We start from the raw sequence: 21,801 nt of genomic DNA on the forward strand, positions 1-21,801 counted from the left end.
GGTTGGAAAGAATGAGAGCAAAATCCTTTAATGATGATAATGATGACAAAAAAAAAAAAAAAAAAAAAAACCATGACATTGAAATCTGATTATATTTTCCAAAGCATTTATATACTTTAAATCCATCCAACTGTTATCACAACAAGACTGGATGGAAATTGAGAGACCTAAGTAACTCTGCAAGCATGCATTTATTCATGATTTATAATGAACAATTTGAGTGTCCCATTGCTAATGGTCAACTTAATGCAAAGGTTGTCAACCTTCCTAAAGTCGCAACCCTTTAATATGGTTCGTTTCTCATCTTGTGGAGACATGAGAATTATTTTCATTGCTACTCTATAATTCAAATTTTACTACTGTTACGAATCCTAATGTAAATATCTGTGTTTTCAGATGGTCTTTAACGACCCCTGCCATAATCCATAGGTTAGACCCGATGACGTAACGTAACGGCTTACTTACTGATGGCTGCTATATCCACCAAGGACAAGGAGATAGTTCAGAATGTTCTCTCTCTCCCCTTTTAAGGTTAATTACTTCGTTAAACAGTAACACAACTCCACACCACCCCGCTATCACAACTAAAGACAGCAGTACAACAGTACACATAACTTGCTTTTGAAAAGCAAAACAATTTCACTTCAATAAATTATTTATTTTCAAAAGAACATTAGAGGCTGGAAAGATGGCTGAGCAATTAGAAACATGTACTGCACTCTTGGAGAGGATTCAAGTTTGGTTCCCAGCACCCATGTTAGCAGTTCATAACTGACTGTAACTCCAACTCTAAGGGCTCAGACAGCCCCTGCTGGTCTTTGTAAGCACATAGTCCCATACACACACACACACACATACACACACACACACACACACACACACACACACACACACACACATAAATAAAAACAAGTATTTCTTATGAAGTATCAAAAAACAAGGAATACATTATATGTAAAAAAAAAATGTGTTGATTTTTACATATACTGCCAGGTATTCTCAAATTTAAAATAAATGAGCTAAAATATAGCTAAGTTTACTAGTGTTTATGCATTAAATATGTGCAGTCTACAACCTAGCAGTTACAACGTCTCCATATGAACCCTAAAGAGACCTGCTTCATGTACATCATGATAAAGCTTATGTTGAAAATGCCCTGGAGGTGGTAAAGGAAGGAGACTCATGTCTACACATTCTATCTTAAACACACACACACACACACATCTTATTTTGTTTGAAATTCATAATTATGTAGTCACTGAACACAATCAGGAAAAGACCAAAGCCTTCAGCTCATGCAGAAACAGGGTTTGATGCGTGGCACATTACACCTACATATCACAGACACAGCAGATCTACAGCTGAGTGATGGACAAAGCGGCCATGATCAACACTGCAGTGCACCTGGAGAGTTACCAACAGTATTCTGCCCAAACTCACAGTATTTTCTCAAAATACATTTCCACCTATCCTTAAGTCTCTTTTTGTTAAAGCTAGTTAGGTTTTTAATCTAAATTATGTTTCTTCTTATACTCTTATTAATTCAACTAGTATAACAAATCTCTTACAAAAGTTAACCAGAAAGCCAGCATTCACTATACACAAAGTCAGTTCTTTCAACAATATTAAGGAACATAAGTACAAGAAAAAAATAACTTTGAGATACACCTAATTCTTTACTAACTTTTATACATTGACAAAATACTACATCAGAAAACATAATATAAAAAACAGTAAATGTTTGATTTTATAATTTATAATAACAGGGCTTAAGATTAATATATACTTCAATTTATCTGGCCCAAATTGATTCACTATAATGCAGTCAAAGCCCAAGATATCTTCTTAATTATTTTTATAAAGAATCTTAAGTAAAATTTCTAACTCAGACTCTTAAGTTAGTTTACACTAAAGACCCCTAGACTTTATTTAAAGTGTAAAACACTGTGGCAGCTATTCTGATTATTCCAGAGGTTTACAGAAAGAAATCAAATAACCTATGTGAAAATTCTCTGAAAAACATTTATATAAAAAGTAGACAGGGATGTTATCAGTAGCAAGCAGGTAATATCGTGCAAGGGTCAGAAGGCTGTTTGGCCTGCTTTTCCTGTAAGGTTTTCTTCAAAGTACAAATTAAAATTGATTACAAAAGAATGAAAAGACTGAGTTTAAAAAAAAATGGAAGAAAATATGAAGACAGATTTTAAACAAACAGGGGGGAAATTTTTTAGGGAAAAACTTAGTATGCGATAGTGTATGAAAGGCAGTGGCAATAAGTGAAATAAAATCATGATAAGAAATTAAATGCTCATTCTCAGACTTACCTCTGCCCATTTAAGAATACAGGCCATACAGAAGACATGACCACAACTTTCTGGAGAGCCAACTTCCTTCCCTAACAGGCAACTGAGACATACTGGACATCTGTCTGCTTCACTGCACAGTGAGCCAGAGGCGTCAGCATTGTTTCTGTTTTCTTCACCTGCAAAGAAAAAGACAGGCATGCTTTCAAAGGCCCCAAAACCAATGGTTTATACTTAACAATATGGCTGCCTACATCCTCAAAGGGCCAGCCCTGCTTCTTTGCAACTAGCTCTTGGATGTCAAATGACAAACACACTCTTGAAGTTCAACAGCACGAGCATTTACTTTTTGTGTGCCCTGTGTGTCTGTGTGTGCTGTATGTGTGTGTGGATGTTGTGGGGGTGATGTATTTATCTGTGTTGTATCTTTGTGTGTGTGTGTGTGTGAGAGATTTCTAGGAAATTTAACCCAGACTTTGTCTATACTACACACATGCCCTACCACTTAGCTACATTCACAACCAACTTTCTTACATACTTCAGTGGGGAAGGGGGACATAATGGACCATGGTTTATTTTTAATTATTATTTACCTGGTTCAGAATTTTCAAATAAAAATGACTATACTGACAAACCTAGTCACATTACTTCTACCATATCCAATAGTAACTTGTTTCTTTTGCTATATCAATATTTTTTAATGCATAGAAGAAAAGCAATTCCTTCCTTGCCCTCCCCTCAGTTAAAACAAGGTTTCTCAAGACAGGTGGTGACGGTGCACTCCTTTAATACCAGCATTTGGGAGGCAGAGGTAGGTGGATGTCTCAGTTCAATACCAGCTTGTTCTACAGAGTGCATTCAGGATAGCCAAGGATACACAGAGAAATCTTATCTCAAAGAATCACTTGCTTCAAACTCAGGATATTTCTATCTCAGCCTCCCAGGTACTAGGAGCACAGGGGTGAGACAAGAAGCCAAGATAAACCCTAATATACATTCTCCCATATGTCTTTTCTTTCTTCATCGAACACTGGAGTACTATACATATTAATCTGCTTCTCAAAACAACTCACTAGTGGACATTCATGTGTTCTCCGCCACTGGCTATGACAACGGATGCTGAGGATAGAGCCCAGAGTTCCACACATTAGGCAAGTTAAGTATTCTACCAAGGAGCTTATATCGCAACACAATTATTTCACATTTCAAAAAGTGTTATCTACAGATCAATTCTTTGAAAATGGATTTACTAGACAGGTGATGGTGGTGTATGCCTTTAATTCCAGCACATGGATGGCAGAGGTAGGCAAGGCCAGTGTGGTCTACAGAGTAAGTTCCAGGACAGCCAAGACTACACAGAGAAATCCTGTTTTGAAAAACCAAAACAAGGAGCAGTGTGGGGTCAACATGTATATTTGTAACACAGGAACAGATATGCCAAATCTGTCTCTGTACCAATTTAAATTCCTAACAATAAAGTAACCAACTTACACAAAAGCGTGTAAGCAAGCAATAGGAACTACATAATTCAACACAACCTGGAGCCATCCAAGCTAGGGGGACAAATTAATCTAAGAGATCAGTATTAAGCCAAAACACTCAAATGAGCTCACATGGTTTCAGTATGAGTTTGGAATGAAGAAAATACAAATTCTATAAAGAATACCTGAGTTGGGCATTTAGGGTTTCAGATTAAATTTTACAAATATAAACTAATATTAGATACACACAAGGTACACAGACATGCAGTGCAAATAAAATACCCATATACATAAAATAAGCAAATAAATAAAAAAGATTAACTTTACAGGGAGAAGAAAATATTAATGCTATTATCAGTTTACAAAGGAAGAATGCTCAGTCAATAACATGCTTGTCAATTCCCAGAAAACACATTTTAAAAGCTGGTCAAGTAACGCATGCATTTTGGCTCTAGTGCTGAGAAGACAGAGACAGGCCAACTGCTGAAGCTTGCTGGCCAGCCGACTTGGAAACTCCCAGACCAGGAAGAGACCCTGTCTCAAAAACAAAAGTGAATGGTGCCTAAGAACAACACTCCCAACATCCAAGCTTGTCCTCTGGCCTGCACACACGTGTGTGTACACATGCATGCATGCATGCGCGCGCGCACACACACACACCTGCATACCTACATAGGAACACACACACAACCCAGAAATTCCAACAACAAAAAACAAAACAAAATCATCAATTCAAGTAAAAATTTTCAATGAAAACAAGGAAAAGTGTACAATTCTTATGTCATTTATTTCAGAATATAAAAAAGACAGAAAAATTTAGAAACCTTAATTTTAAAGTCTAGTGACACTATTTGACATTTAACATTACCTTCCATGTCTTCATACTCCTGATCACCCACATTCTGATTATATACAGATTTCTTCTTCATCTCTCCTTGTGAAGGAATTTCCTATAGGATAAATCATAAGAGAATGTTCATGTTTGCCATCTCCCAATCATATGAATTTTAAAAGTTTTGAACCATAAGAAGCTACTTTATAAAGAATGAGCCAAACCAATCAGTTTGTGGACAATCTCAGTACTCTTATTAAAATTATTTATTTAGCTATTATTGTTATGCTGTGGAGGGGTGCAAGTCACGGCTCATGTGCAGAGGACAGCTGTGTAGAGCGCTGGTTTCTTCTTCCACCTTTTAGATGGGCTTTAGGGATTGAATTCAGGTTGTTAGGTGCTACAAGTGACTCTGATCATCCCACCTACTCAATAATCCAGTACCCTTTCATAGTACTTACACATCAAGAAACAAAGGGTTGCCTAATTGACAAGACCTAGAATCACCTTGGAAACAAATCTCTCGATATGTCAGACAAGGATTATCTAGATTAGCTTAAAGTGGGAAGATCACCCTATATAAATTCGGGCAGCAGCATGCTCGGAGTTACATAAAGAGGATGCAGTGATCCTGGCCTGCTGACTGTGGAATCCAGGTGTGCAGCTGGCCTCCTGCTCCTGCCACTTAACCTCCCCTTGAATTCCAAGGAAAAATAACCTCTTCCTTCAACTGCTTCTTCTCAGGTATTTTTCAACAAAAAACAAGAAAAGTATGTAACTAATGTAATAAGTTTTATATAATTATTAATTAGCAAGCTTAATAAATTCCACAACACAGACCTAAAACTATGGAAAAGAGATCAACTTAAAATGGAATTAACTGGTAAACTGTGGTTATGTGTAGAACTTACAATATTCAAGAAACAAAATATGGAGAGATATAAGATAGGTTCACAGAAAATCCCCATGTGGCATCTATAACCACATGCAACCTCCCCTGCTATGAACATCCCACACCAGACAGTGCATTTGTTCCAATCAATGAACCTTACTTCCTAGAGTACTACCACTCAATGTCCACACTCTCTGGGTGTTGTACCCTCCGAGTGTTTTGACAAACCTAAGACTTTTAGTAACCACTTACAGCTCTGTGCTTCAGTGCCCTACAACTCATCTATGTTCTTCCTATTCCTGCCTTCCCACTCCAAATCCCTGACAACTATTCATCGTTTTAGCTGTCTCCATAGTTCTGCCTTTGCTACAACATTATCTGGTTAGAATCATAGCTTATATCCTGTTTTCAACTGTTTCTCTTAAGTACAAATGAATTGAGGTTCCCTTTTTCTTAGCATGTATTCCTTATATAAGACACTGAGTTTGATGTGGTATTTTCCTATGTGCCTATTTCACACCATGATCATGATCATATTCATCCTCCTCCATTCTGCCCCGGGTCTTCCCACTAACCCCTGTGATCTCCCTATCAGTCTCCTTCTGGCTTTATATCTACCCCACCTTTTCTAAACCCAGATGAGTGAAAACATGTGACACTTGCCTGAACCTGGCTTTTCTCAGTTAACATGATTTCCAGTTCCATCCATTTTTCCTGAAAATGCCATAATTCCATTTTCTGTTACCATCACCTAAATTTCAAAGTCAAATATAAAGACCTTGAATGTTATTTTTTAAATCAGTAATTCCTTAATGCTTATGAAGTTCCCTGAAGAGAAATATTATATGTATAGAAAGGAATTTACATTTAGCAGATTAAGCCTATGTCTATTAGAAACAACAAAAAAGACCAGAGATGTTACATGCTCATTTCCTACCCAACCAGCCACCATGCACACACACATACATGCACATCCACATACATGCACACACACACACATACATGCACATACACATACACACACACCTATAGGCCCACAAGTCACAATCAAGAGCAGTATAGCCTCATATCTGGCAAGCAAAAGAACTATGGATAGCAGCATATGAAGTGCAAACTTAAAGGTTCTTTGGAAAGTTAGTTGTGTCGGATGGTGTTTTTCTGGGGCAAACATGTGAAGGAGTGTTGTCCTGAAGCAGACAAGTGAAAGGCTAAGGCAGACTCATGAAGGAACGCTTCGCTGAAGCAGACATGGGAGAGAGGATGCTCTGCTAAAGTAAGCACGTGAAAGGACGGGTGATGAAGGATTCTTTTCTAATGACACACATGTATTGGTCCACCTTACATTATGTAGTTGAGCTCTATTTGTCAGGATGAGAGACAGACAGACAGGCAGACAGACAGACAGACACAGTGAGTGAGAGAGACACACAGAGAGAGAAAAGACCAAAAAACTTCTGGTGGTAGACTCTGGCCACTTGGCAGAGTGCTGTCAGCTGAGACAAACTCAGTGGACTTCTGCTAAGTCCAACTCCAGTGTTGAGGCAAGGTCTGTGGAGTGGAGGACACCCGATTTTTGGAGAGTATAAACAGGACTCCACAGAGTGATGGAGAGAAAGAAAGCTCGGCTTGTTGGTACAACTTAGCTGTGCAACTCTGGTTGGTCTCGCATCTTTGCTGAGATAGGTACAGCCCAGAACTTCTCCTGGTGCTCCTCCAGGTCCCTCCTGCTGACTCATGCTGACAGTCTGGCTGTCTCTGCTAGGTAGTGCCACCACTGCTGATTCACACTTGCTCTCCTGACTCTACCAAACTAGACTGATGGTGTATCCATGAAGTGTTTGCAAATGGACTGGGCTGACACTGCTGACCTGCGAACTGATCTGCTGACTTCCAGACAACACAGAAGGGAGTTGCTATAAAGAACCTTTCTAACCTTTCTAATCTCCCTCCAACCCATCCTTCCTTTTCCTCTACGTCTGGTGGGTGGTGGGCTACAGTAAGGGAGGTTAAGCCCTTAAGAATCATCATTAAAATAAGTCCTGAAAAACTTAAAGTTACGGGGATAGGAGTAGATCTGGTGATCTGTATTGTTGCTGCCATCCTTAAATCCTTCTCTAACCAAAACAGGACAATGAACAACTAAATGGTAATTCCTCCCCCCCTCACCAACCTTAAAAAGAATGGAAAAAGGACACAAAAAATAAACAAATCTGTCTTATTCCATTAGTGTTTTATATGAAAACAAATAAAATTAATGATCAAATATAATTATCATAAAGGATGAGAATCTATAATAAGAAAATGCTCAGCATACTGTTTCTGAATGGCACTTTATATTTTTTAAACAAAACTTGTATCAGAAAAAAAAAACAATACACTAATAGGTTATTTTTTGCAAAGTCCAACACAGATCATAAAGTTTTTAGAAATCACAAAATATTGAGATTCTCTACTAAATGTAATCTTAATATCAATATTACAAATTATAAATGGGGTTCTCAAATTATCTAACTGGTCAGACAGTCTGTTATATTCATTATGACTCCTATAGCCTTCAGTAAAAAATGGAATATTTGACATGGTAAGATATGTCAATAAAATATGTTAACAGCAAGAGGAACAGGAGAGAAAAGTAAAAGCCGAATGAATTCATTCCTAGAACAAAATATTCTAAATAATGGGATTATTCAAAAACATTCTACAAATCTACGCTAAAATAATAGCCATAGACTAATTCAAGTTCCTTAAAGGTGTATAAAAGCAAGCCCTAAACAAATGGTCCCTCCCTTAAAGTTCAGAAATCCACACCCCACAAATCAGAAGTACCTTTCGTTTTTATTTTTTTGAGATGGGGCTTTGCTATGTCAACCTTTTCAACCAATGAAACAAAAACCTAGACTTCCTCCTATAAAAGAAACTAGATCTTTTACCCTACACAAAATCATCTCAAAATGGATCAAAGAATCAAAATGGACCTTAATACAAATGGGTCTCAGCCTTCCTAATGCTGCAACCCTTTAACATAGTTTCCTCATCTTGCAGTGACACCCAATAAAATTATTTTTGTTGCTACTTTATGCAAGGTATCTGATATACAACCCTATGAAAGGGCCATCTGACTCCCAATGGGGTTGTGACCCACAGGTTGAGAACCACTGTGGTGTCAAGACATAGACATGGGCAAGGATTGCTCTGAAAATTCCTCCAACATCACTAGAAATAAATTTGGTAAACAGATCGCCTGTAAGAAGTGTCTGCACAGCAAAGGAAACAATCACTGAAATAAAAACAAAGCCTCCAGAATAGAGGGGAAAGAATCTTTGCCAATTACATGGCGAATTTTACCCAGGATATATACATGGTGGATTTTATCCAGGATATATAAAGAACTACAAAGTTTAAACACCAAAACATCCAAATCATCCATTACTTAATGGGGCAATGAACTAATAAATGAGACAGTTCTCAAAAGAAACCCAAGTGATCAACAAGTGCCTGAGAAAGTGCTGCTATCCTTGGCAATCAAAAAAGAAAAACAAAAACAAAAACCAACAACAACAGTCATTTTGGAAATAAATGATAACAAACACTGGGCAGGTTTCAGAAAAGGCAGATCCCTTATTTATGGAAGCTAGGAATGTAAACATGTACAGCGGCTATGAAACGCTGTATGGAGGGAGGGTCGTCAAAAATAGAACCTCCTACACACACACACACACACACATACACACACACACACACACACACACACACACAAAGACCCAGTACATCTAACCCAGTACATGTCCTCTCGAGTACATCCCGAAGACTCCTAAGTCAATATATCAAAGAGATACTCGTCCATGTACAGAGCTACACTACCCACATTGGTGAAGAATCGAGCAAGTACAGATGCCCGCCAACAAGACAACTGGAAGAATACAGTACATACACAGTGGAGTTTTATGTACCCAGTCACTAAGAAAAATAAAATATCTGAAGAAATATGGATACAAGTGAAAATTATGTTAAGTGATATAAATTACTCTTAAGACAAATAGCATGTTTTCTCCCATATATGGAACATAAATTTAAGTGTGCATGTGTCTACATGTGTGTTCACAAGTAATCAGACTAGAAAGGGAATCAAGAAAAAGGAGATCTCAAGGAAGCAGGAAATAAGGTAATGAAGTAGACGCAACAGGAAACCAAAGGAACCTAACTACAAGAAAGGGAACCAGATAAAAGAGAGAAAAAAATGCAGAGGGCAGTTAGGAAGAGGAATCAGTGAGAATAAAGTATAAGACAGACACACACTTGCATGCCTCACGTGCCATGATGGAATGTAGTATTTTGTGTGTAACCTTAAAAAAATAAAAGATTATTTCCAAGCCCAACAATAAATATATAAAATAAAAAGGAACATACCTCTATTAAGCATAACTTTAATTTTTTCAAACTTATTTTAATGATGATTCTTAAATGCTTTAACCTCCCTTGTAGCCCACCACCCACCAGAGGTAGTGGAAAAGAAAGGGTACGGGGGAAGTGGACCTGTTTAGAAAGGGTTCTTTGGAGCAGCTCCCGTCTATGTTGTCTGGAAATCAACAGGTCAGCAGCAGCAGTTCCATCCACTTACAAACACTTCACGGATACACCAGCAGTCCAGCTCGATAGTGTCGGGACAGCAAACACGAATCAGCATGGCCATGGCACTACCTAGCAGAGACAGTCAGGCCTCAGCCTCCACACGAGTCAGCAGGAGGGACCTGGAGGAATGCCTCCTGGCTGTGTTCTCAGCTGTGCCTCTCTCAGCAAAGCAAAGATCAGCAAAGATGTGAGACCCACACTATAAGCAAGCCAAGATCAGCCTGTCACTGTCCTTCAGGTCCTATTTATACCCTCTAAACATCACGTGTCCTCCATGGGTCTTGCCCCAGCACGTGAGTCTGTCTCAGCTGACGTCATGCTACCAATCAGCCTGAGTCCACTGAAGGTGCAAGAAGCTCCAGCACACCACCAGAAGCTTTTCAGTGAGTTCTCTTTATGGAGGAACAGTAGAGCTCAACTAGGCACTGTAAGGTGGACCAATCCATGTGTGTCATCAGCATCACCTGTCCTTTCAAGAACTTGCCTTAGCAGAACATCCTTTCTCCTGTGTACACCTCAAAAACACTCCTTCACGTGTCTACCCCAGCAAAACACCACCCAACACAACTACTGACTTTCCAAAGAACCCTTAAGTTCCCACTTCAATCAAGTTTAAAAACATTTCTAACACCCTAAAAAAAACCTATTCCCTCTCAAGATTAGCTGATCAGATTCCCTAGTGTTCTTTCCTACCCATATAGCCTTAAGGCGTCATCACTGTGTTCCTTCTCCGTCTCCTCTCATCTCCCCACTCCCCTATCTGTCTCAAACACAGGAAAAAGTGAGGACCAAATCTGAGACTATCCTCTGACCTCTATATATGTTGCGGCATATACATGCCAATACACACACACACACACGTGCACACACACGCGTGCACACACAGACTCCCTAAGTAACTCACTTTATGTACCAACATTAAATTATAGGTGGCGCTGGAAAGATGGCTCAGCGATTAAAAGCACCACTTCCAGAGGTCCCGAGTTCAATTCCCAGCAACCACATGGTGGCTCACAACCATTGTAATGGGATCTGACACCCTCTTCTGCTGTGTCTGAAGAGAGCAATGGTGTACTCGTATACATAAAATAAATCTATCTTTTCTTTTAAAAAAAGTGTCATATTGACAGTATCTTTTGCCCTACAGAAGCTTTGCAATTTTATGAGGTCCCATTTGTCGATTCTTGATCTTACAGCACAGACCATTGCTGTTCTGTTTAGGAATTTTTCCCCTGTGCCCATATCTTCGAGGTTTTTCCCCACTTTCTCCTCTATAAATTTCAGTGGCTCTGGTTTTATGTGGAGCTCTTTGATCCACTTAGACTTGAGCTTTGTACAAGAAGGTAAAAATGGATCAATTTGCATTCTTCTACATGATAACCACCAGTTGTGCCAGCACCATTTGTTGAAAATGCTGTCTTTTTTTTCCACTGGATGGTTTTAGTTCCCTTGTCAAAGATCAAGTAACCATAGGTGTGTGGTTTCATTTCTGGGTCTTCAATTCTATTCCATTGATCTACCTGTCGCTGTACTAGTACCATGCGTAATCAGCCACCAAATGCAGACACTACTGCATATGCCAGCAAGATTTTGCTGAAAGGACCCTGATATAGCTGTCTCTTGTGAGGCTATGCCAGTGCCTGGCAAATACAGAAGTGGATGCTCACAGTCATCTATAGGATGGAACACAGAGTCCCCAATGGAGGAGCTAGAGAAAGTACCCAAGGATCTGAAGGGGTCTGCAACCCTATAGGAGGAACAACAATATGAACTAACCAGTAGCCCCGGAGCTCGTGTCTCTAGATGCTTATGTAGCAGAAGATGGCCTAGTCAGCCATCACTGGGAAGAGAGGCCCCTTGGTATTGCAAACTTTATATGCCCCAGTGCAGGGGAATGCCAGGGCCAAGAAGTGGTAGTGGGTGGGTAGGGGAGCAGGGCAGGGGAGGGCATAGGGGACTTTGGGGATAGCATTTGAAATGTAAATGAAGAAAATATCTAAAAAAAAAAAAAAAAAAAAAAAAAAAGGTGTAAGTCTCGGTCGCGGTGGCACATGCTTGCAGGCCAGCTTCTTGGTTGGTATGACCCAACCGTCGGTCTAGGGTGAGGGTCTACATTGTGAGGTTTTGCCTTCAAGATGGCTAGCAGAGCTGAGAAGAAGCAAAAGTGGGTGGCCCCAGGAGCTGCCGAGGCTTCCCAGCTCTGTTGTTCAGGAGCCAGAGCTTGAGTCCATCAAGGAGAAGTCTGAGCAAAAACCAGAGGAACCTGAAGTACTGGACACTTCGATGGACATGAAGGCCCTCTTCCTCTCAAGGAGCTATGTAGACAGGTGCTGTGTAGACAGGGGAGCACGACGTGGTTCTGTCACACTTTGTCCAGGCTCCCACAGCACCTGCCCTTACCATCTTCATTGAGCCCATGGTTGGGCTGACACTGGAGCTGGGCACACCTGTGCAGGTGAGGTGGGTACCCTGCTTTCCAGGCTCCCTCCTGGAGCTGCAAGTGCTGCATCCCTCTCTAATCCTGAGGCACGGTTCCTGTGCCCAAGGCTCATGGAACCCACCGTGCAGGCATCACTCTACTGGGAAGCAGATGTACAGAAAAAGATGGCGAGATGAGGCAGGGAGACCTGGGTAAGGAAAGGCAAACGGAGGCAGTTTAGTAAAGGTCAGCAGTGGAGTGCGGGTGATGGGACCACCTTTGTACAGTAAAAACTTCCCTTAATTATCTATCTATCTCTCTATCATATGTAAGCACAAGCACACGTGCATGCCTTGGTATCTGTGTGGAGGGCAAAGGACAACATGTAGGACTCAGGCCCACAGGCATGGTGGCCAGCACCTCTGCCTACTGAGCTATCTCACTACCTACTGGGCCATCTCACTGGCTCTGATTCTTCTATTTCCTTCTGTATATCTGAAACATTTAAAAATATAATGTTGGGAAAGAAAAAAAAAGTATAGGTCTCTTTTTATAAAATATGGAAAAACATGCCATGCAGACAATAATCAAGAAAGCTGGAGTAGCTTTGTTATTAATATGAAATGCATTTTAAACGTTCTTAAAAGCTTATTTATATTGGCTTCCCCAATAATTTCAACTTTACTACTTCTATGGCAGTTTTAAGACTTTTTAAATATGTATGGATGTTTTGCCTTGTTTAAGTCTGGGCACACGTGGGTGCTGGGAATTGAACCCAGGTCCTCTGAAAAAGCAGCCAGTGCTTAAGAGCTCAGTCATCTCTCCTGCCATCTGTAACAGTTTTGAAGCAATAAAGACAATTACTGTTTCATATATCTCATTCATATTATATTATTGTCTAATTAAGTGTTCCTACAGAAATACAGTATTGCACTGAAGTCACCCAACTAAAAAGTTCTTTCCAATAAAGCTTTCAAGTGAATAATAGCTTTCAATTTTTCTTGAAATTAGTAACATTATATTTGTTATTCTCCACTAGAACACTAGCATTACAGAATGTTTTCTTACAAGTTATCAGGCATACAATAGAGCTGCAACTATATTTACAATAGAATACCATATATAATTTGAGAGATTCATTGCTCTGGGAATTTTCAAAACATGTTGTCTTAATAATGTTTTCATTTATTTTATCTCTTTTATACTGTGTTGGAATATAGAGCCTGACATAGGATAGGACAATGTAAATTAAGATACTGTACCCTTTCCTATACACAGTTGGAGAAATAAAATTCAGAAAATGAACAAAACTGCACATGCAAAGTGCCAAATGTTTGATACAGGTAAGAAGTGTCTAAGAAATCCAGAAGGGAGTAACTATTGACTAATTACAGTAAAGAAAAAAACTGTTTAAAAACATATTCAGGGCTAATTCACTCAAATTTGCTTAAGAAGGGAATAAGTCTGGGCCAGGAGAGAGAGAGAGAGAGAGAGAGAGAGAGAGAGAGAGAGAGAGAGAGAGAGAGAATGAAGAGTACTAGTTTCTGGATGATAGTAAGAGAGCCTGATTAATACTAAGCTCGATTTAATAATGTAAGAATCATGCTTTGTCCTATACCTAACAGTCAATGAAAATAATACCAACACTAGTCTTTAAAAGTCTGCATTAACGAATGCAGTGGTTCACAACCACTGCTAGAGGACCCTTTGATACAGTTCATGTTTAGTGACCCGCAGCCACAATATCACTTCATTAGCACATCATAACTGTAACTCTGCTATGGTTATAAATCGTAACGTAAATATCTGATGTGCAGGCTATCTGGTATGTGACACCCTGCCCTCAAAGAAGTCATGACCCACAGGTTGAAAACAGTTGCAATGAGCGATGTCTTAACTGTCAAAGTACTTGCCTTACAAGCAACCTGAGTTTGATTCTCAGATTTGTGTGCTGAGTGAGTGAACTGCATTAAGCAAGAACTATTTTGAAGGTTTCTGAGGATTCTTTCCCTTGGCATTAAACACAAACACAACACCCTTTCCCATATGGTTAAGTCCTTATGCTTTGTTTGCTCACAGTTGAAAGTTCAGAAGATATACCACAAAATACTTTTTAAATAAAAGACAGTAAAAGTCTAACCTCACTGTTGGGGGGGGGGGGAAGACTTGTGGAGCTAGTTCCTGGTATACAAGATCCCCAACCTTTTCTTCTCTTATTCTCTTTCTATCTCACATTCAACACCCATACATCCCAACCCACCCACCCCCACCCCCAAAATAGTAAGTTCTCAACATACTCAAAGCAACTGAAAAGGTAGGCTGGAGAGATGGCTCAGCCATTAAGAGCACTGACTGCCCTTGCAGAGGTCATGAGTTCAAATCCCAGCAACCACATGGTGGCTCACAACCATCTGTAATGAAATCTGATGCCCTCTACCTGTGTGTCTGAAGATAGCTACAGTGTACTTATATATAATAAATAAATAAAATCTTAAAAAAAAAAGCAACTGAAAAGAAAGGCTAACAGAAACTGCACTAAAGAACTCTTTCACTGACCAGATTTGAACAAGATAAATAAGTATCAAGTTGGTTAACAAATGGGCCTTTAATCTCAGAATACTTTCCTACAAAATATTAGCTACTAAGACCTTAAGATTTTTCTAGGTTAACAGTCTAAAGAGACATTAGAATGAAATGGAAACCAGAATGCTTTTGTTACAAAATTACTAAGGAAATTCCCAAAACAATGAGGTCTGATAGTGGTACTATACTAAGATTAATTATTTGACTTTGAAACCTACATTTTAATTACATAATAGAACTGGGTGCTATTAATCCCAGCACTTGGGAGGCAGAGGCAGGTGGATTTTCTATGAGTTTGAGCTTGGTCTAGTGAGTTCCAGGATAGCCAGAGCTACACAGTGAGACCCTGCGTTGAAAAAACAAAAACAAATAACAACAACAACAGAACAGATGATAACAGAACATTTAAGATGATAAGACTGCATCTGCAACTGAATCAAATGGTTCAGATTTTAAAAAAAGCTTAGACTTACAACTCTTCTAAAGTTTGCAATTAAGTAACCTACAAAACATAGAGCACCTAAAAGTCCTAAGTAATCAAAGTGCGCTTAAAACAGAGCAATGGCTCTCAACCTGTGGGTCATAACCCTTTCAGCAAACCTCTGTCTCCAAAACACATTTATATTACAACTCATAACAGTAGCAACAAAGACAATTTTATGTTTTGGGGTCACCACAACTTGAGAAACTATTAAAGGGTCACAGCATTAGAAAGCCAAAAAACAAACAAAAAACCATTTTAGAGTAAACATTTTCCCTTTGAGGGGTAGGGGCTGGGGGATTAGAAATAGAATCATTATACCTGTTAACCAATGCTCCACCGCTGAACTAAATCACCACCCCTTCACTTCTACTTGTTATAAGACATTTCATAGGAGATTCTCATGACTTCTTCTAGTACCACCAAGGTTCAGTCAGGTAACCATAGGTAACCACACTCTCTAGTTCCCCAACTACACCAGCCAGATTTCTTGTCGTTATCAGCAATGGAGATAGACACACAATATTTCCATCACAGAGATGTCTACTGGACAGCAATGCTCTAACGGCTGGAAGGACAACTGATATAATGCCTATCTATGAGCCAACATTAGATGACCCTACACATAGCTATGAAGCAGAGACTCTATCACTTAAATCAGTTAACTGCTCTAGAGGCTCAGGTCAGTTCTGTAAAACAGACTAATTCATCTACTCTTACAAAGCTGCTGCGAGGAAAGGGTAACACATCTGCAGCAGACTGGCTGGCAGCAATCACTAAGGAACATCAGATGTCTTCTATACTCTGGGTTAATAATTTTTTAAACTGATTTCAGCACTTTTAGAACTGGTCAAGCAATTACACAAACACCAATTTGAAAAAAAACAATTAAGGTCCTCCTTGGTCAATACACCAGTGTGTTTCATACTGTTCTATCTGACAAAAGTGTAATTCTCACCCAGTGCTCATCCACATCCGACCTTACTGACCGCCTCCCCTGGAGACACTGTGGCTTCTGTAACACCACGTTCCACTCGGGCTCCTCTGACCTTCAGTGTTCTCTGGGAGCTCACATTCTTCCAGTAAACTTTTTAAGGCCACTGTGTTTCCATTCTAGGGCATCTCTACTTTTCTTCCTAGTTATACTCCCTCCCAGGGCAATTTCACCCATGTCTATTGTTTCAATTACCTATTCAGTGAATTGCATCTCCCCTGACTCCTGCTAGAAGCCTCCACACACACATCTTCCCACACACACTAGGACTGCCTCTCCTTCAAGACCTAGCCCCATAATGCCAGTTGTGTCTATCCTACCAACTATGTATCCACCACAGCTTCTAAACGAACTTTAAACAACAAAAAACTAAAAAGACAGGTTACACCACTTTGCTTTTAGCTAAGTACTCTAGGATTTCTATGTTTCCACAAATGACAGACTTAAGGCCATAAATTGCCACTCTTCTTTTTAAAAGGACTCCTAGGCTAGAGGGGTAGCTTGGCAGAAAAAAACCAACAACAACAACAACAACAAAAAAAAAAAAACAAAAACCACCTGTTCAATAATGAGAACCAGCGTTTGAACCCAAGCAGTCACATGGCTCACAACCACCTGTAATAGAAGTTGTGGCCTCTGCAGGCACCCACGTGCACATGTAAACAGACACTCAAGAGATATATATATACATGTGTGCACACATTAAAAAAAATGTGGACTCTATGTAAACATGGTCTATATGCATGAACGTAAATAATTTGGCAAATTATTCAAGAGTGGAGACTTAATAAACATTAAAAACCTATAAAAAACTTATAAAAACAATAAAACTAGCTTTAATAGTTATAACAGGAAACATGTGAATCCACGAAATAGTTGTCATTTACCTACTACAATGCTATGCACTGTTCAAATTGTTAGGAGTAAAACATTGACAAAATGACAAACTCCGGGCCAGTGAGGTGACTCAGCAGGTAAAGGCACTTCATACAAAGTCTGGTGATCTAGTCGGGTCCCTAAGGTCCACGGGAGAACACACTTCCCCAAGTTGTCCTCTGAACTCCAGTCACTGCACATATACTTGCGATATAAAGAAAAAACGAAGACAAAACCTGTTCCCATGGAAGTTGCATTAGGCTGAAGAAACATAATAAACTTGTTAGATTAACAGCAGTATGTCAGAAAGAGATAAAATGCTGTGGGGAAAAAACTGACATAAAATGGAATAGGAAGCGTGGCAGACAGGGATGCTGCTTCAGATGCAAGAGTCAGAGAACACCTTGGTAGCCCTGGAGAAATGTGGTTGGAGAAAAGGGAAGAAGATGGAGTCAGAGAAGAAACCTAAGTAACTTCAGAGTTATGTCAAGGCCACAGTGATTTCCTGGGACTGAGAAAGAACGCCGTTTGAGAAGGTAAGTAACACAAGCTAATAAAAAAGGTTCATTCTGGCTTAAAAGTGTTAAAGACTGTGGGTTAACAACAATAAATGGTGTTGTCACGTTTGTCTTATTAGGAAGTTATTTTCCAAGCAAGAGAGGATGGTGTTTTAAAATTCTCACACTGAAATTTTATTGTGCCAGCCATAACTTTAATTTTTAAAAAGGGACAACAGTCAAAGGTAATTCTTAGGAATAAAATTCAAAATACATTTTTCAATTAATTTATTACTATTGTGCTAGGGGTAGGGGTGTACAACATGGCACACATACTGAGGCCAGAGAACAACTTCCATCTTTGTATGAGTTCCAGAGATTGGACGCTCAGGTGGCCTTCACCCATTGAACCATCTCAGGCCCACAAAAGCCCTTACTACCAGACCATGGTACAGGCTATTTTAACTCTAGACTCTTCCGCTTACTACAGTCACCACTGTCCAGATGTGAAACAAAGTGCAAGGTGAGGAACAGAATTTTAAGAATTTGGGTTTGGAGACTAGAAAGATGGCTCAGCAGTTAAGAACACTTGCTACTCTTTGAGAGAATCAGAACTCAGTTCCCATTACCTAGGTCTCATGGTTCACAACTGTCGGTTACTCTAGCTCCAGGAGATCACACACCTTCTTCTGGCCTCCAAGGACAAATATAAGTAAATAACAAGGCAAATGTTTAAAAAACAAATGACCCGGGTTTTAAAGCTAGTACAACTGTAATTCCCAGCACTTGGGAGACAGAGGCAGGAGGATCACAAGTTCAAGGCCACCATGAGCTATATGATGTATAAAACTCATCTGGCAAGGCAGCGGTGGGGCCCACCTTTAATCCCAGAACTTGGGAGGCAGAGGCAGGTAGACTTCTGAGTTCAAGGCCAGCCTGGTCTACACCTCATCTGATTTTCAGTAGACAAGGTAAGGCAAAACACCACTTACATCCCTAAAAGACAAGAGCAGAAGCTGGGATGCACGGTGAACATTATTTTATAACTAGCTTGTGTTACTTTGAGGCACACTGCCCCTCTTAGAAGGGTGGTTTACAACTATCTGGCATTGAAGTACCTAAAATGTGCAGGCTGATGGGTAGTTACCATTATACTTCATTCCTAAAGGTACCTGTCAGGGATGACAGCAGGTCAGGTAGGTTTTCATGAAAACCGCTCGTAAACTATCGGTGCTCCAGGAAGATGGGAAAATTGGGAATACCTAATAGAAGGCCCATAAGCACGTGAGGGACTTCCGGGAAGAAAACTCTTCTTAAAAGTTCTCTCCGCATCACGCCTTTAAGTAAAGTAATTTACACTTTCTTCTGCATTTTTCTCCTTTGTCATATTGAAGGCTGCCTTTGCAGTATATTTACAGAAGGGCAAAGAAAAAACTATTAGCTAAAGTGAAGCTTCAGTAGGAACTGCTAACCTTTGAAACTCTGACCACAAGAGGGGCAATGGTGGCGCACACCTTTAATCCCAACACTCTAGAGGCAGAGGCAGGCGGATCTACAGAGCGGATCCAGGACGGATCCAGGACGGATAGGGCTAAACAGAGAAACCCTGTCTTGATAAACAATGAAGAAGAAGAAGAAGAAAAAAATGACTGCATAAACAAAACGCAGATTAATTCATATCTAAAGATATTTTCAATTTTTCTTTTTTGTCTAATTGGGAAAAAAAACCAACAACAATAACAACAAGAAAACTATCAACCTTTTCCTTCCATTTTAAATAATAGTAAAATGGTTAAGCCAAGTGCCAAAGCAGAGGGGGAAGTGGGGGTGGAAACATGGTGTGGAGAGACAGAATTACCCAATAAAATTTTATTAAAAATACTGGTTAAATGCAAGGGCTAAGAATCTATTGCCTTCACTGTTGTGGGGCTGCGGCAAATAAATCATACATGAGTTATCTTTTCCTTGAAAAATGAAAAAAAACATACTTATTGATATACTTTCCCCAAAATTCAGAGAAAACTGCCCAAATTAGGGAAAATTTGAATACTACCATCTCTTAGTCAAGGCTTACTAAAAAACTTTTTCGTCAGTTTTGCCTAAATCCGTTAGTTCGCTGCTAGTATATAAGGATGGTAGCCAAAATGTAATCCAAAATGAATGAGAAGCAGCCGCGGGCAGCCCTGGAAGACGGTAGTTTTACGTAGTACGATCAGCACGTAAAACTTACATTCTGCATTGTTTACTCCCTCACACACGCAGATGATTAGCCGGACTACCGGAATACGATACTGTACAGACCAACGCATGGGGAGTGTAGGTCACCATTTCAATCTGGGACTGTTGCCCTCAATTGCAACCAGGTGTGTCTTTCCAATTAAATTCTTCGAGATCCGTGCGGAAGACGCGCATGCATTGGCCAATCTTCTAATCGGTACTCAGTCCCCGGCTCTAAGGCGGGGTTGAGCGGGGCTGAGTTTCGATCTCCGGGCCGGTTGGACCGCGGGCAGCCCGGGCAGCGGGTTTTAAAAACGGCGGCGGGGGTGGGGAGGCGGCCGCCGAGGGAGGGAGGGAGGGAGAGGCCGAGGCCAGGCGCCGGCCGGCGCTTCCTCGTTCAGGCGCCCGAGAGGTCACAGCCTAGTGAAGTTTGGTTTCACCAGCGGGACCCGGACCCGGAGGCTCGGGGACGAACGCGAACTCCACGGGAAAGCGGGCCAGCCTGGGAGCGCCCGGAAGCCCGGCCGACACGTTCCCACTGCGGGTGGGGGAGCTGCGGGCCGGGCCTGGAGCCCCTTCCTGCCTCGGCCGAGGCCCCGCAGCCCGCGCCGCCCCGCTCCGCTCCTAGGCCCCGCGCGCGCCCAACCTGGACCTCCGCCCCGCGCCGCCCGGGGCCGCGGCTCCCAACTTTGCTCGCAGCGAAAGACGCCGCCCGAGCCGCGCGCGAGCCTCAAACTTTGCCCGCCCGGCCCGCGCCCCCGCCGCGCCGCGCCGCGCCGCGCCGCGCTGCGCCCCGGAGCGGCTCGTCCGCTCTCTCCGGCCCGCCGTGTTTACCTCAGGCCGAGGTCCCGCGGCCGCGCCGGCGCAGGAGGCCCGGTCTCCGTCAGTCCGCCGCTAAGTTCTGCACCATGGACTCCTCCGGCCGCTCGGAAGCGCGCGCGGCCCGCGGGCTGGCTCGGACGGCCGGGTCGGGAGCACGCAGGCAGCCACGCAGCAGGAGACCCGGGCAGGCGGCGCTAGCTCCGCGCCGCTTGCGCCACCGCCGCTCCCCTCCCCCGCCGTGTCTGGCGGCTCCCTCCCTTTCTCCCTCCCTCCTTCCGCGGGGTTCAGCCGCGCCGCCACAGGTCGGCGCACTGTGGTGACGACGCGGGCGGGCGGGCGGGCGGGCGGGCGGGCGGCTGGACCCGCCGCACGCTGCCTGCTCGCGGGCGCTGCCGTACTCCCCCGGACCTGCAGGGGGCGCCCGCGAGCCGCGACGGACGGACGGACGTGGTGGGCGGGGCACGCCGCCCGGCCGGAGAGCGGGAGCTCTGGCGGCTGCGAGTGGCCGGGGCTTCTGGGAAACATTCTTCTTGCCCCGCCTCCTGCCGCTCGGAGCGCTACGCGCACGCGCCGTGCTCAGGCCTCGCTCCACCCCCAGCCCCGCCCCTGCGCCCTGGCCGCTCTCTCTCTCTGGTGGTGGCCTTTCCTGGCAGGGTCCGTGGGCGACAATAAAGATGTTTTGGAGAGACTGCAGTCCCGAGGAGAACTCGTGCGTAGTTGGCACGGATGAAGTACTCAGCCCGCTGCCTAGGCGCACGTGCGCGGCGGCCGGCCA

The 21,801-nt window shown here is 42.0% G+C and overlaps 1 protein-coding gene across 4 annotated transcripts in view; it reads right to left on the minus strand.

Annotated features, from left to right (window-relative positions):
• Scaf11 (SR-related CTD associated factor 11) overlaps positions 1-21,259 on the minus strand; it is a 51,452-nt gene extending 30,193 nt beyond the window's left edge. For 2 of the 4 annotated variants that reach the window (XM_029469602.1, XM_029469603.1), the window contains exons 1-4: positions 10,042-10,128; positions 6,172-6,259; positions 4,653-4,734; positions 2,325-2,482 (exon numbers count right to left, since the gene is read on the minus strand). In XM_029469602.1, the coding sequence (XP_029325462.1) occupies positions 2,325-2,482; positions 4,653-4,734; positions 6,172-6,243 (312 nt within the window). In that variant the 5' untranslated portion in view covers positions 6,244-6,259; positions 10,042-10,128. Of the gene's footprint in view, positions 1-2,324; positions 2,483-4,652; positions 4,735-6,171; positions 6,260-10,041; positions 10,129-21,038 lie in introns of those variants that run through there. The other 2 variants (XM_021183328.2, XM_021183329.2) reach the window with 2 other exon arrangements.
• Between the last annotated feature and the right edge of the window lie 542 nt (positions 21,260-21,801).

This window comes from Mus caroli, chromosome 15 (genome assembly GCF_900094665.2).
Source record: "Mus caroli chromosome 15, CAROLI_EIJ_v1.1, whole genome shotgun sequence".
Lineage (NCBI taxonomy): Eukaryota > Metazoa > Chordata > Mammalia > Rodentia > Muridae > Mus > Mus caroli.